General features: G+C 35.4%; 1 protein-coding gene across 4 annotated transcripts in view; it reads right to left on the bottom strand.

Annotated features, from left to right (window-relative positions):
• Positions 1 to 2,174: 2,174 nt before the first annotated feature.
• The window catches only part of LOC128234094 (DNA topoisomerase 2-binding protein 1-A-like), a 60,801-nt gene continuing 47,445 nt past the window's right edge, over positions 2,175 to 15,530 (bottom strand). For all 4 annotated transcript variants that reach the window (XM_052948088.1, XM_052948087.1, XM_052948089.1 and 1 more), the window contains 18 exons: positions 15,302 to 15,448; positions 14,268 to 14,351; positions 13,735 to 13,803; positions 12,483 to 12,776; positions 11,612 to 11,688; positions 10,813 to 10,850; positions 10,279 to 10,344; positions 9,704 to 9,754; positions 9,252 to 9,333; positions 8,772 to 8,928; positions 8,227 to 8,302; positions 7,640 to 7,761; positions 6,681 to 6,774; positions 5,816 to 5,922; positions 4,780 to 4,902; positions 4,164 to 4,285; positions 3,480 to 3,680; positions 2,175 to 2,604 (listed from right to left, as the gene is read on the bottom strand). In XM_052948088.1, the coding sequence (XP_052804048.1) occupies positions 2,529 to 2,604; positions 3,480 to 3,680; positions 4,164 to 4,285; positions 4,780 to 4,902; positions 5,816 to 5,922; positions 6,681 to 6,774; positions 7,640 to 7,761; positions 8,227 to 8,302; positions 8,772 to 8,928; positions 9,252 to 9,333; positions 9,704 to 9,754; positions 10,279 to 10,344; positions 10,813 to 10,850; positions 11,612 to 11,688; positions 12,483 to 12,776; positions 13,735 to 13,803; positions 14,268 to 14,351; positions 15,302 to 15,448 (1,986 nt within the window). In that variant the 3' untranslated portion in view covers positions 2,175 to 2,528. The remainder of the gene's footprint in view (positions 2,605 to 3,479; positions 3,681 to 4,163; positions 4,286 to 4,779; positions 4,903 to 5,815; positions 5,923 to 6,680; positions 6,775 to 7,639; positions 7,762 to 8,226; positions 8,303 to 8,771; positions 8,929 to 9,251; positions 9,334 to 9,703; positions 9,755 to 10,278; positions 10,345 to 10,812; positions 10,851 to 11,611; positions 11,689 to 12,482; positions 12,777 to 13,734; positions 13,804 to 14,267; positions 14,352 to 15,301; positions 15,449 to 15,530) is intronic.

Raw genomic sequence — 15,530 nt, 5'->3', positions numbered from 1 at the left:
AATGATGTACTGAATGAACTCCATGACTGTGTAATATTATAACAAGATTTCTATGTTCAAGTTTTTGAAGCTTTTTGCTCGGTGTTTGCCTATATAGTTTCATCCACTTAAAACATTTCTATTTGAGCATGTGAAAAATTTAATTACATTATATATTTAATTTTATGAAATTAAATATGATTATTTATTCATTCAAAATCTTATTGCTTTGTGCTTTAATGACTTATTTGAACAGACAGTGATTATCTTCATATTCAGTTTGGGTGACTTTGAGGTTGGTTGTTGTTGTTCATAAAAAATAAACATGAAATTTCATCATCAGGGCGTTTGTTGTGTGAAAACCTTTGGTCATATCTTTCAACAACATAAAACTCCATACACTTGTTACCAGGCAGTGATACTCAATAATTCAGTACAAGCGTCATGTCTGTAGATCAAAGTCAAACTGTAGTGCCATTGGTCAAAACTTTTATTTTATTTTCTGGGCTGTCACTTAACCATGCATCAGGGGATTTAAAAAACCGACAGCGTGTCATGTGCAAAAACCATGTTGGTGCATGTCATGGTTACACTTGAAGTGTCATTGGTCAGATTACCATGTTTTTGCCTTGATTCACTTTCAAGTTTCCACAAATTTCATTCATTGTCAAAGTACAATGCTAATAAAACATTGATGTTCATATTCATGAAAACACTTGAATACTGTTTCATTTTTGTTGATCCAGCTTGCTGTGAGCTACATATATATAGGTGACGCAATGGCAGTTCCCGGTATGTGCATGCATGTGGGCATAAGTTCAACTATCCGGACTGAACCATGTCTGTATCTTGGCCATGCATTTTTGTCATGAAAGTTCACTATGAGACGCATGTCACACACCAGACCTAGAGCTTTACCTCAAAGGTCAAGGTCACACTTAGAGGTTTAATGTGAAAATGAGTACTATTGATAGAACTGGTCCAGACTGAAGCTTGTCCTGTATGTATCTTTACCATGACCTAGACTGAAGCTTGTCCTGTATGTATCTTTACCATGCATTAAAGGATTTTCAAAAAAACTTGCCAGAAGGTTCACCATGTTGGGGCGGCATGTTACAGGTTCTGTGTATGAGGGTCTGTCTGTCCAGACAGCCTTGTCCTGGCTGTATCTTGACCATGCATTATAGGATTTTCACAAAACTTGCCATGAAGGTTCACCATGATGAGGTGGAGTGTCATGCACAAGACCCAGGTATGTACCACAAAGGTCAATGTCACACTATGAGGTCATAAGTTGAAATGTATATTGTTAGAACATTGATAAATTGAGTACATGATAAATTTAGAGGTGCACCTCTATATATAACACCTAGAAGAATGTATCCAAATGCTTTGCCATTATAAACATGATAATTTTCTGCTTATTGTTCAACTTCATTTTATTCTGACTTGCAATCCGTACAGAAGAGCATTAATTATTATGCTTGTCAAAAACCCTTCTTACAGACAGGTCACCATTCGGCGTCAAGTTTCATTTAACTGTGGGTTTGAAAATGCTGGCTTTTTGCAGACAGCTTTAGTTGCCTTTGTTGCTGTTCACCATTTCTTTTTGTCTCGAATCATCTCAATTATTCCTGGTAAATTTAATGAAACTTCACTGGATTATTGGATTATTAATGGTAACCCTAGTAGTGCATATTGCCGGCATGTCCCATTTCCAATGATATTTTTATCCAGAGTAATGTCCTTTTCTTACAGCAGCAAGATGAAACCCATGTTTATTTGAATGTTTCAGCTTCGCAATTATTTTATACTTTCTATGCTCTTCTATGAATTTCCTTGTAAAATAAAGAGGGGAACTTATTATATAAGTAATGGGTTTTTTTTAAGTCGCCAACAAAGGATGGCACAGGGATACGCTTGTTTGACCTCGGCTTTTGTGGCATCAGCATCATTTCGATTCCCATCAAAAACTTCTGAATGACTTCTTGTAGTCAGTAAACTAGGTATTCACATGTGATGGTGATGATCCCAAATGATTTTAGGCTCAGAAGATCAAAGGTCACTGTGATCTTATAATGCTCCGACAGGAGACACATCTGATTTGTGTAAATCTAGCTATTATTTACTTGTCAAATGTAAACGGGGTGGGGGAACGTTTTTTAAGTACACTTCTGGGAAACAAAGAGGAAACAAATAACTGAATCCCTTTATTGCATAGATAACTTTTAGATATAACAGCATGATCTTGTACCATACAAAAAAATAGATTTTAATAATTAATTTTGCAATCATTTTAAGTAGGAGTTCTTATTTCAAAAATATAATATCCTTGTTAACATTAGATAATGTACAGTGGTATTTTTCACTTTGTAATTATTGTCAATATTTTACACAAGTCTACAACACAAAACAGGCATAACCATGAAATAATATTTCAACAGTGATGTATATAGTATAATTATATGCTCCATTCAAGAACATAAAAATTTGATAAAAATATAATTATAATCACATGTAAAGGCACTTAAATAAGTGGAAGTCTTTGATTATCGGCGCTTTGATCGTTTCTGCGAGACTCCTGTTGACGAACATTTCCGTTTCTTGCTGCTAGTACCAAGAAGCCTGAAAAGAGAAATGTTTAAAGGTGTAAGACATTAAAAATTACTAAAACAATAATTAATATACTGGGGCCCAATAAAGACTGGTTGATCTTGGTCATAAACTGAAATGATCCTAGTGCAACATGTTTAAAATTGTGTGAAAAAGACATTTAGTGAGTATTGAAAATGAACAAAACAATCAACTTGTTGCCAGTAGTGACATTTACAGTCAGAACCCATTGGCATGATATCCAAGGGACTGGCCAAAATACTTTGAGCCTCGTGAATATCGGGCAAAGCGGGAATGCTTACAAAGAATAAAACAAAATCGGTCCTTGACAAGAAGTTCGAGCCAACAAGGAAATCAAGCAAAGCAATAATGAGCCAACAGGTTTTGAATGTATACAAAATCAAAATAATTAAAGTTACAAGATAATTTAAGTTATGACTTAGATCCATCAATGAAATGGGCCTCAGGTACATCAACAGATATGACATTGTGGGTAAAATGGTTGCCTTCATCTTTATGATCATAAAATGTCATTTCATTAACTTATCATTGCAAAATACAGTCCGGTACAGTAACAATAGTTATGGGAGGAGCATCTTAGTCAGTAGCACAATTTTTTTTTTAGATTGACCAAGTGCTTATGACTTATTTCTACCGCTAGACTATTTTAGACTACGGTACATTAAATTAGAAAAATAATTTGTTCTTGTTTTATGACCAGCATTTGTTACACAATATAAATTTTGATAAATTCCGTCTACAGGGTACTTTGTTTCATCAAGTTTGAATTGACATAATGATATCACTTATATCAACAATAAGAATTAAGACCCTCCAAAAGCATACATCAGCAAATAAGCAATGACATTTTCCATGCCCTGCCTCACCTAGCCTGTAGTTCCTGTATCTGTGGCGGCACATAGTTGGCGATATCCACGTCCGGGTTACACAGGAAGCCACTGATGTACTCGGGCAGGAGACAGAGACAGCCCCAAGACACGAGTTTCTCGAGATCAGTTTCGGAGAGAGGCAGTTTGTGAAGCTCAACTAGGGCGTGGGTCGCCTCTAGGTTTGAGGGGTAGGGAGGCCTGGAAAGAATGGAAATGTACCTGACTTTGTTTATAAATGTAATATTTATGTTGCCCAGACACAAGTTTCTAAAGGCCTGACTGTCTGGGTTTGAGGGGTACAGAGGCCTGAAAAGATGATTTGGATTATATATGAAATATTCATATTGCCAAGACACGAGGGGTAGGGAGGCCTGGAAAAGATGGTGATACATTGTTTATCTGAATGGGATGATATAAGAAATATTCATATCAACTTTTGTTTTGAGGTTATGCCTAGAATAGCAGTATGTGAAGCTTTAACTCAAGACAAAACTAATCATTTGACATTAAAACAAACTGTTCAAAATCTGATAGAATGGCAGGCTAGCAACAAAAACTTGAAGAAGCAAATGTTGTACTAATGTGGTATCTTTTAACACATGGTTCAATTCATGCAGACTGATAATCTGGTCAAAATGACTGCAAATACAAGTATGCAACTATTATACTGCTATTACTTACTTGACATTGAGGACAGTGGCTCCACCAGCAGCCAGTAATCGAGTGAAGCTCCCCTCTCTTCCTGGATCACAGTGTAGAATCACGCGCCAACTGGAAAATGCCCCACAACATTCAGGAGATTTCTGAAATTACAAGCAAATTGGTTGAAATGATATCACCCACCTGATTAGACAAACAAGATGGAATGGAAATCAAGTGTTTTGGTGAAACATGCATACTGCTGCAGAGTGATGGACTCTTACGAACATTGAATGTGAGATACAACTTTGTTTGCAAAAGTTTTTGACCCCACATTACCCAGTGTAAAACAAATAAAAGATTTCATAAAGGCCAAAATTCTTATCACCTTAAGTTTCAATAAGATAAGTCCAGAGATATTGCAAAATTATTGCCTCCAGAGTGTTTACGAAGTTTTTCTAAGATTTGACAGTGACCTAGTTTCAAACCAATCAAAGATATAATTGAGGCAAATATTCTGATTGATTTCATGAAGATTGGAGCAGATATATTGTACCGTTTGTTCGCAATATTTCTCCTAATGACCTAGTTTTTGACACACAAGCTTCTTGGAATCAGGGACATTACTAAATGCACATTTGATTTTCGACCCACATACCAGTCTCTGTTGATGTGTTTTTATCCTCCAGTCATGAGCAGCGGATGCAAGGAGGCGGACTGTACTCTCCATATTCTTTACCAGACTCATGGTTCCCTCGTTACCCCACTCATAGAAGTCCTCCTGTACACAGTAACACATTATCCTGTTATGTTTAGTTTGTACGATTTATTTGAGCATAATTGTAAAGACAGCTTTAAGCTGATAACAATCACTAATCTGTTTGTTTCTGCAATACAAGACATCTTTGCTGACACAAACACTTTGACAATAACTTTTGATCTGAATATAATCTGGATGTAAAAATAACCATATGGCAAATGAAAAAAATATTATGGCATGAAATGGTTAAAAAATCAGATGACAGCCCTGAAATCTAAACGTACCATAACCATATACAGGGATGGCAACAGAACAAAATACCAATCCTGAAAATTAGTATAAGAGATTCAGGCCCAAAGCAGGTTAAAGGGGCTTAGATACCTTATTTAAATTGTTTCCGAAGGCATTTAAATCCATTTTACGGTACTTCTTCATATTTTTAATGCAATTCTCCAGCAAAAAAACTTTACACCTGTTATTTAGTCTAAAATTGTAATTAATCATACAACGAATCCCTGAAATTATCTTTGTTTTATTAAACAAGAGCTGTCACAGGAATATGACAAATGCCCATGATTTGGGCTTGTTACAGTTTAAGCCAATGATCTCCTGTTTGGGCTTTTCAGAGTTGTAGCCAAGTGACCTCTGAAGTATGACCTTGACCATAGAGGCAAGGGCACAACTGCTATGTGTCACACACCATCCCATGTTGTTTTACATTTCTGTGAAGTTTGATGGAATTTTCATTCAAATCTAATCAATTACATCTGAGACTAGATAATGATTAACAAACATGGACAGATGGACACACATTGTGACTATTATATCCAATCCCTTAAGGGCTTAAAAATTTATAAATTCTTATGCCCACCAACTCAAATTTTCTTCATTAAAACTGAATGAGATTGTTAATATGATTTGTCTCTTGCCTTACCTGAACAAACTTCCCTGCCTCCCTGCAGGCGTCAAAGTATGATTTGTGCAGTACCCACTTTCCCGAGGCAATACATGCCAGAAACTTCTCGTTCCGTGTTATCTTGTCTGAAAAAGTATTCAATCAAATATCTCAGGCATAACAAAAACTTTTAGAGCTTTTACCTATGACCATATAACTTTTGAAATATGTCTCAACAAACACAAGTATTACACATCCGTTAGATGAGAAAAATTAGAGAATGAACAAATCGAATTTGGTACTAAAACGCGAGAGCAAAACAATGAGAGCAAAACATTGAGAAATACAATGACAAAGGAATACATTGAGAAATACAATGACAAAGGAATACATTGAGAAATACAATGACAAAGCAATACATTGAGAAATACAATGACAAAGCAATACATTGAGAAATACAATGACAGAGGAATACATTGAGAAATACAATGACAGAGCAATACATTGAGAAATACAACAACAGAGCAAAACATTAAGAAAACAGTACCATAAGAATGAAATAAAACTAGAGCAATACAATGAAAAATACAATAGGAGAAAAATACATTGAAAAATTCAATGAGAAATACCATAATAAAGCATTAGAATGAGAGAGCAATACAATGATTGATTCAAAAAGAGAGCAATACAATAAAGAAACTACAATCAGAGAGCAATGCATTAAGAGAATAAACAAGATTGTAAAAGCTCCAATACTGCTTATAGTGGACCTGTGTAATATTTCCTCTTTCATGGTGAACTTAGATTCTAGGTGTAGGTGTAGATGGACAATTAACAAGCTTAAGGCAAACAGAACACTCATTATTAAATGCTGACAATTAGTTGAAAAGGTAGGTACACTTACTTATAACAAGGTGTGTACAGGCCTTGTTAAATTGTGCACAATCCAGCACTTTTCCACCTAGTTCTTCCACTAGAGCCCCATATGTGTCCCGCTCCTAGAGAATGAAAACAAAAAGTTGAATATTGAATATACATATATCATGAGATGTGAGCAAGCATTGTTAAACTTGGCCCCTAAACAGCACTTTAACTCCTAGCTCTTCAATCAGAGCCCCATATGTGCCCCACTTCTAGAAAATGAATACAAAAATTAAATATACATGATGAGATGTGAGCAAGCATTGTTAAACTGGGGCCAAACCAGAACATTTCACCCTAGCTCTTCAATCAAAGCCCAATAAGTGTCCCACTCTTCCTGAAGAAAGTTAGGACCAATTTTACAGCCACAGTACATGAAATGTTAACTATAAGCAATGGCAGAGTATTTTAACAAAATATTAATGATTTACAGGTAATAGGAAACTTGGTTTCATTTACGAAACACACAACAAAACCCTCCCAGAAAAAACACATAGAGTTCTGTTTTCAATGAAGCCAATCATTTTAAGACCATTGGTAATAACTGTACTTGTTTGCAGGGGCACATATAACTTAAAAATACCTTGACTCGAAACCTTTCTGTCATCTTGAGTATGAAAACCCCCATCACTACCTTAACCACCAACAACAATATCAACACCACAAACAAAAAATAATAACATCACCACACATACATCAACAACAATAACCAACAACAACAACACTAAACCATTTTGCAGCCTGTTTTCTGGTTCAGTGTTGTCATTACTTGTTTATTTTAATTTTCAAATAATTCACAACATACGCACCGAATGAAATGAAATGTCCGGCAATTGTGATCAAACTATGTTTTAAGGACGGCCCAAGAAGTTATCTATCATCAAAGTGAAATAACAATGCAAAGGAGGTTACAGCAAACATACAGCATACAGTAATACATACAGCAGCATCAAGGCCTGACATAATGATCACAGGTGGGGATCTCGGACGCGTCTCCTCTTCACGTGATTCCATCTCGACGGGTCGTGGTGGAGTCACCCGTGCAGGCTTGTTGACAGGGAAGGCTAAAACATGAAATTGAATTTAGGTATACTGATATTATAATTCAGAATAGCCAATAGGTAGACACCCAGTAATTCAGTATTTGTGCAGCAGAACATTCAACCTTCCAAGGACTTGTAAGGATCTGGGGGGTTTTTACCTAAGAAATTAAAAAATTAAACCGTTTTAAATCTAAATTTCAAATAGGTGACATAGCATTGTTGAAATGTAAACAAAGATATGTTAAGTCAATTTTGCTGTAAGTTTGGCGTTTACACAAAATTGGAATTCTTTACACAAAATGTTTACACAAAATGTTAAGTATTTGTACTAAACTACCATAAATACATTAATAAGTTCACAAGATTTGGGAATTTAATTAATCTGAAAAAAACAACGTGTTTTAATTTTTTTATCAATATGGTGCAGAATGTGAGTAAAGCAATGTGCACTGTATTATCCAGCACTGTATAACCAGGCATGCCTACCTATAGTTGGTCCATCAGGGGTCGGGGTTTTGTTTGAGCCCTGTTTTCCCTGCTTTGGTGTATTCTTCTCTTCAACCTGTAACATAACAAATAGGTTTCCCTATTGTTCATAAATTGTTCAGACTGTAAAAATGAAAATCACGAAAACTGATTTGGAATTATTGTGGGAATAAGGCCCCAGGCAGGGTTAAGGGGCTGAGACCAATGTTAAAATAGTTTCAAAAGCCATATACATCCATTTCAATGTATCTCTTTTTAATATAAATGTCCAGCAAAAACCACCTCACTTTTCAAATGTACCATAGTCTGAAGTCGAAAGTTTTAAATCATGATTTCATAAATAAGCCTGAATTTAATAGAATACAACAACAAGGTGAACATAAACTGTATATTAAATGATTTAGAGTGCATACTGTTTATTTTAGCTCCATTATAAGTACTCGATATGTGGTAAAACATGTGCCATCCTCAATATAATACCAATCGTTGGGCTTTACGATACCATTCAGAATATTGCCCTTGACTTGTCACCATCCAAACTTTACCTGTTTCTGTTGGAATGTAGGGACTGGTGGGTGGGGTTCTTCATCGTCTGTATCAGAGTACTGGGCATCTGGCGGGTCAACATCGTACAGCCCATTCACGTCCTGAGTTGGGCTGTTGGCCCGCTCCAGCTGGAGGGCTAGCTTCTCCTGTTCAAGCCTGTTAAGACAAGATCAATGAAGTTTGGCATAATAAGGTAGAATAAGACAAGATTATGCAAGACAGTCCATGAAAAGATAAAGTCATCAACTGCCTGACTACGGGGTCATCTATAGCATTCAACTACCAACTACTTGTATCTGCCTACGGGTCATCTGTAGTAGGCAACTACTACAGGACAAAGGGCCATATTCTCTACATTTGCTTATAACAAAGCCGTCTTGAATCTGTTAACTGCCCATGGGGTCTTCTATAGTGGACGAAGGGCCATGTTCTCTATATTTTGATTACAACACTGCCATCAACTACTTGTATCTGCCTACCTGCCCATGGGGTCATCCCAAACAACATGTACTGACTGGGAAGGGGCCATCTCTACTGAGTTTTTCTCCTCCCTAGATTTACCTGCAATATGCAAATATAACAGTAACATGTATATGTGAACAGCTCAACATACAAACACAAATACTTACATGTTAATTCATAATGACCACGATATTTTGACGCCAAGTTTTTTATGTTACAGAATATGCACTCCAGAAAAACACATAAAGAAAGTTTAATTATTGGTGTAAACTAACAGAGAAAAACAGCAAAACATAAACACAGGTGGAACCGGAGTAATAGACTACTCCTACTTGATAATGAACACAATTCTATTGGTCTTGCAGAGGTACAGAAGTGTCGTTATTGGCATAAATAAAAACAAAATCAAACATTGGTTTGTATCAGTATGAAAACAAATTGTTATAAGGAAATGTTGGCGCTGTCTTACCATCTGCGGAACTGGGTTTGCCCTTGCTGCCAGAATCATCTTGCACAGCCTCTAAATGGTGTGAAAATTAAAAGCAAAGTTCAGAGATTTTCATTAAACAGCTTTTCAATACCTCGGTGTGTATGCCATGAATGTATATGAGTATCAATATAGCATGAATACGTGGTTAACATGTCCATGATACATGTAATATGAAAAACAAGAGAGGCAATGCTTGTCTGTTATGTTTCCAGTGAGAATGACTCGACAATTATCAAGGTGAGAATTACATGTTTTACTTGTGTGCATTGCCTTAAGTTTCATGCTAAAACCTTTATCGTTTTTGGCCATTCCCAAGGTTTTGCACTCTTAAGCCTGCAACGGCACCAATGATATGATTATACTTCAACATTTTTCCTTCGAAAAACAGACAAGCTTATAACAATATGAATAAATATAATATGTATTATCATATAATAAGTTCTCATAGACAATCATGGGGTACTCCTCCTACATTCAAGTTTAACACCTTTATCCTATAGTTGAATCATATTAAAACCTACGAAACTAAGAAATAAGGCATGAAACCAACTTACCCTGAGTTTTACGAGTCTTTCTCCCACTGGATACGGCATCTTCAGGCGTACTCAGCTGTCCACTGCCTACAGTGACACAGGGTTAGAAATACAACACCACAGTATAAGTATTAAGCATTTTCTATTTTTACATATGTCTTCATAGTTTTTACCCATTGCATTTTCCATAACATTTAGTGATAGAAAAATGTGTCATGTCATCAGGTCTTTAGCTGGAAGTGGAGTCTTTGTTGAATGGAGTAATTAATATAGTGTTAATGTTCAGTACATTCTTAATGCAACCATAATTTTTGAAAGGTTTTCTGACTTTTGGACATAAGTTCCTTCATGTGAAATATGTATTATAATAAAATAATTTACCATAGAACAGCATGCTGTAGGTGTCAATGGGAAATTCATGTTATATCATCAGCATCTCGATCTTAATCATTTTTCGAGTAACAAAGGATACTAAGGTCCAAAAGATTGGCACAGTGGAATTTTACAATTTATTTTCTAATCTTAAGTAGCAAACTCTCAATCAGTGTTACTTACAATTAAGCCTTTTACTTCTTGTTCTTCGTTTCTTTCCTCTGTAATACAATGGAACAATATAAAGTTAGTGATCAAGATGGTGTATATTTAGCATTACAGAAAGAATTCTTCACAAACTTAATTCATTTCCTGCAATGTTGGCATATTTATTTACCAAAATATCTTCTTTTTTCGCAAATCAATGGGGCATAACTTAACACATACCTAAATTAGAGTTATGAGACTAGCTATACAGACCTATGTTTATTACCACAGTTAAAAATGGACTACAGCTGAAACCCTCGTTGGCTCAAACTGGATGCTAAGGACTGATTTTGTTTTACTCTTTGTAAACATTCCTGCTTGGCTCGCTATTTGTGAGGCTCGAAGTACTTTGGCCAGTCCCTGGGATATCAAGCCAAAGGGTTTTGACTGTATCGTATATGCTTCATGTTGTTTTCTTTAACAGTTTTAAATTCACGTCTAACGTACTGGTGTTTTTTGTTGTTTTTAAGAACAATACAGTTATGTATGACAAAACATGAATCTGCTGTTTTTTTTCTAAACAGAGAAGTTAAAGAAGCCCTATCATAAAGGGCATTAGATACACCAATTATAACAAACATTAATTCCCAAACCTGAAAGACTTTCCAAGGCATTCAATTCCAACACAAAGTTAAAGACCTTGGACCCCTTTTGAGATTGTTTTTAAAGCTGTTAATAATATATATATATGTATATAATTTCATATTTGAAAGTAAACCTCTTGATTCTTATTTAAGGATTATGCATAATCTTTATCCTCCTTGTAAATACGTACTTGTTCTGTGCCATGACATCTTCCAGGTGTTTAGACAATGTCTCCCTCATCTCAAGGGAACCACCTGTATCTTGTGGCTGCAATGAGAGAAATAGAGCATATGACAATTTACCATGACAATATTTGCAGGAAAGAGATAAAATAAAAGTCAATTTACCATTAAAATATTTGAAGGATAGGGAAAGAGCAAGAGACAATTAACCAAGAAAATAAGGATTAAACTAGAATCCGATTCACTTAATGAAAGAATGTGACAACTAACCAAATGTTTACACACAAGTCAATTATGTAAATGATGACAGAAGTGTTGTATTGTGATATCCACTAATTATTGAAAATTAAAATTGTTCAGCTGTAAAACATAAGGCCTAAAAAAAAAAATGTCTGTTTCGGGTAACCCGACCCTACCTATAAAAATGCGCCAACCCTAACTATTTTTTTCCGTTTCTGAGCAAAAAAAATATTCGTTAGGGAATAGAGAGTAACAAAGGGCGGATAAATGCAGATTTTAATCAGAATTATCGTTTATATGATAAAACAAAGTCAGGCAATGACAGTAATGTAGGAAAGACTGCCATGTGCAAGAAAACACTCTGAACTTACGACAGATTTTGAAAAAATATATAAAAAAAAATAAAAAAATATCCCTACCTACCCTACCTAGAAATTTTGGGAAGGTTACCCTAAACAAACAATTAGTTTTTTTTGGCCTAAGAGAAATAAATCAGTTTGTGGAACTTTCTTAGTATAAATCAGACTAAATCTTCAAAAGACATTTAAATGCCTAATTGCATGACAAATCACTTTCTTTTTGGAAAAAAAAACAAATTTAAAATAATAGCCACAATTTAAATAATAACATAGTATCAACCTGTAGCTTTTCCTCGTCTGATGAAGATTTCGAAGGGCTATCCATTTTCTCCACTAAATTTTTCACAGGTGATTTGCCTCCCCTTCTTGGTCTATCGCTATTACCTCCTGCTGAGTTGCTCCCCTTATTTGAAGAACTGCCACTAATCAATCTTACAGGGGATTTTTCGTCATTGTCAAGGGAGATAACTATGGGTTCTTTCATGGCTTTGGCAGAATTTTCCATATTTGTCCGGGCATTTCGTCTCGTACTTCTCGGGGTCCTCAGTGGTGTTCTTCCCTTTGTAACCACAGACTGAAACAATGAATTCATAAGCATTGAATACCGTACATGCATGGTGATCACAGTATTTCCACCAGGACTTCATGAAGAGATGTCAGTGGTAACAATGTGGGTCAGGGAAGGGTTACCATTCCGTTTTTGTAAGATTTTTGTTCAGCCTTTATTCTTTTATAGTGTAACTTGTATGTTTCAGACTGTTTAAGAGTAATGGTTGATATCCCAACACATTTATAAATGCTGCCCTTATTTCAACTGCCTAATAACGGAATGTGGTATGTCATAAAACTTGACTGTTTGCAAGTGATAGGTTTTATGACATGTTGTGTGCAGGGATAAAGCAAGTTGCAGCAATAAAAGCATGTCAGAACATCGGCTCAGCATTTAAGGGGTTGTCGACACCAACAACCAAAGTGGACCTCAGGGAAATACTGGTGTACTAGTGTAACCTTTAAGATAATATACAAACAATAAGGTGTTCGAAGTAATTCTGCAAGAATGTACCAGAGCAGTTTGGTTCAGATGAAGGTGTACAAATTATAAGGTGTACAAAGAAATTCTACAAAAGAAAAAGATTTGGTAGATACTTGAGATAGTTGAGTACTATTTTTTAGGTGTACAATCCTTAGGTGTTAAAAGTAATTCTACAAAAATGTACCAGAGAGGTTTGGTTGAGTTAAAGGTGAACAAAATATTAGGAGTACAAATTATAAGGTTAAGTCTGATAGGTATGCAAGTAAATCTACAATAATGTACCAGCAAGACATTTTTGTTGGGTTGAAGGTGCACAAACAATTATTGGTACAAAGTATTGGGAGTACAATAATTCTACAAGAAAAGGAGTATAATAATATACAAGAACAGGTACATACCAGAGAGGTTTGGGTTAAAAATGTCCAAACTATTAGGAGTATAAACTATTAGGAGTACAAACTATTAGGAGAACAATAATTCTACAAATACAGGTACATACCAGTGAGAGGTTTGGGTTGAAAGTGTGAGGGAACAGCGACTCATCCACCCTCACATTCTGCTCCTTACACTGGAAACAAACACAGAAATGTTAACCAGTTGGCCATAGGCCAGCAGTCATACAAGGTTGATGGCCAACTGGTTATCTTTTTAGGACTCTATATATCACACAACCATCAGCTAGCACAGGGATTTATCATTTGTATACATGTACATTATGTGTTTTTTGGCAATTGCTGACACAATACATATTATCATTCAGGCATAAAAATCAGTTCTGACATTAAACAATATGTTTGCTTCTAAATCAATTACCTGAAAGCATGAAATGTGTGCATGTTTTTATTTCCAAGAGTTTAACACCGTTACATACATGTACCTCTATGATAGTTTCTGAGTTACATTTTTTTTATAAAACAATGCTTATAATCAAGACAATCAAGATACTATATAAATTACTGGACAACCTTTCTTTGTCAAGCCTTATGTGAGTCTTAAAATAAAATATTAAACCATCACTAAGAAATATCTTACCATGTATAGCCAGTGTGGGGATACAAGTTTAAGGCCGTTAGCCTTTGCCTGCTTGAAATCCTTTGCTGTGTCATTTTGTCGACCCTGAAACAAGTGAGAATTCATGCTTTGAACATAACATTGTAAATAGGGATCCTTGATGTAAAGGGAGTTCCAGCAAGTTTGAAAGAAAATATTAAAATTTCAGCTACACTACCATACTTAAAGAAGTGGAGAAAAAATACCAAACACTTTGGAATGGAATCACATTTTAGAAGGAAGGACATAATCCAGAAAGCAACTTTGCAACAAGTTGCTTAGACAACTAGCCGCAAATTCTTAAAGAATCTTATAACCAAGAACCTTTTAACCGGATCAAGCTCAGCAGCCAATTGTAAAAAACTGGATAACCCTTTTGTTTGTTTTAGCCAAATTGTTCATTGGTTGGTCAAAATTTATCCAATAATTATTTGGTCAGTGAACCAAAATATTTATTGTTTGGGCAATATTTATCCAATAACTGTTTGGTTTAAGTTAGCCAAAATGATTATTGACTGGTCAATATTTTTCCAAGAATTGATTGGTAAAAGTTAGCCATCATGTCTATTGATTGGTCAATATTTATCCAATAATTACTAAATCAAATAATCTAAATGTGCATAACTAGCCAAACATTACCTGTGGACAATTTAGCAAAGTTTTAATCACTTGCCTACACCACACAGTTTCTACTTTGGTTTAAATTGCATAATGATTGTTTTGCAGAGTTTTATGGAAATTAACTTCAAGATTATTATGATCAACTGTTAATGTGTTTGTAAAATCACTTTAAAGTTATCATCTAAGGCAACATGTGTACCATGTTTTGTACAAGATCGCTTGAATGATTTTGGAGTAATGGACAATGCAAACAATTTTTGAATAACTACGCTGATGAAACGAACCCCACTAATGACAACAAAGCCAAGACTGTACTTTTTCTACCAAAAAAATAATCAAGCTACAAAGGGCTTAATACAAAATAAAAAGTAGGGCCCTGTATACGGCCTACATACCTGAAATATGAAGTGAGTGCACGAGTTGTCAAACGTCCAGCGGTACTCTCCACCAAGGGAGGTAACTATCTCATTAAACTCTGACTGGTCCTTGGCAAGCCTACGCCCGACTGTAATAACCACGCCCACTAGAGCTGTGGGTACTTCCTGTAATGTAACATAAAAATGAATGATGTTCAGTGTACACTCAAACCCTTACTTTATTCCCTTCCTTATTTTAAATGGTAAC

Source organism: Mya arenaria, chromosome 5, assembly GCF_026914265.1.
Source record: "Mya arenaria isolate MELC-2E11 chromosome 5, ASM2691426v1".
Taxonomy (NCBI): Eukaryota; Metazoa; Mollusca; class Bivalvia; order Myida; family Myidae; genus Mya; species Mya arenaria.
The sequence above is the reverse complement of the archived record's forward strand: the minus strand, read 5'-3'. Positions and strand labels throughout refer to the sequence as shown.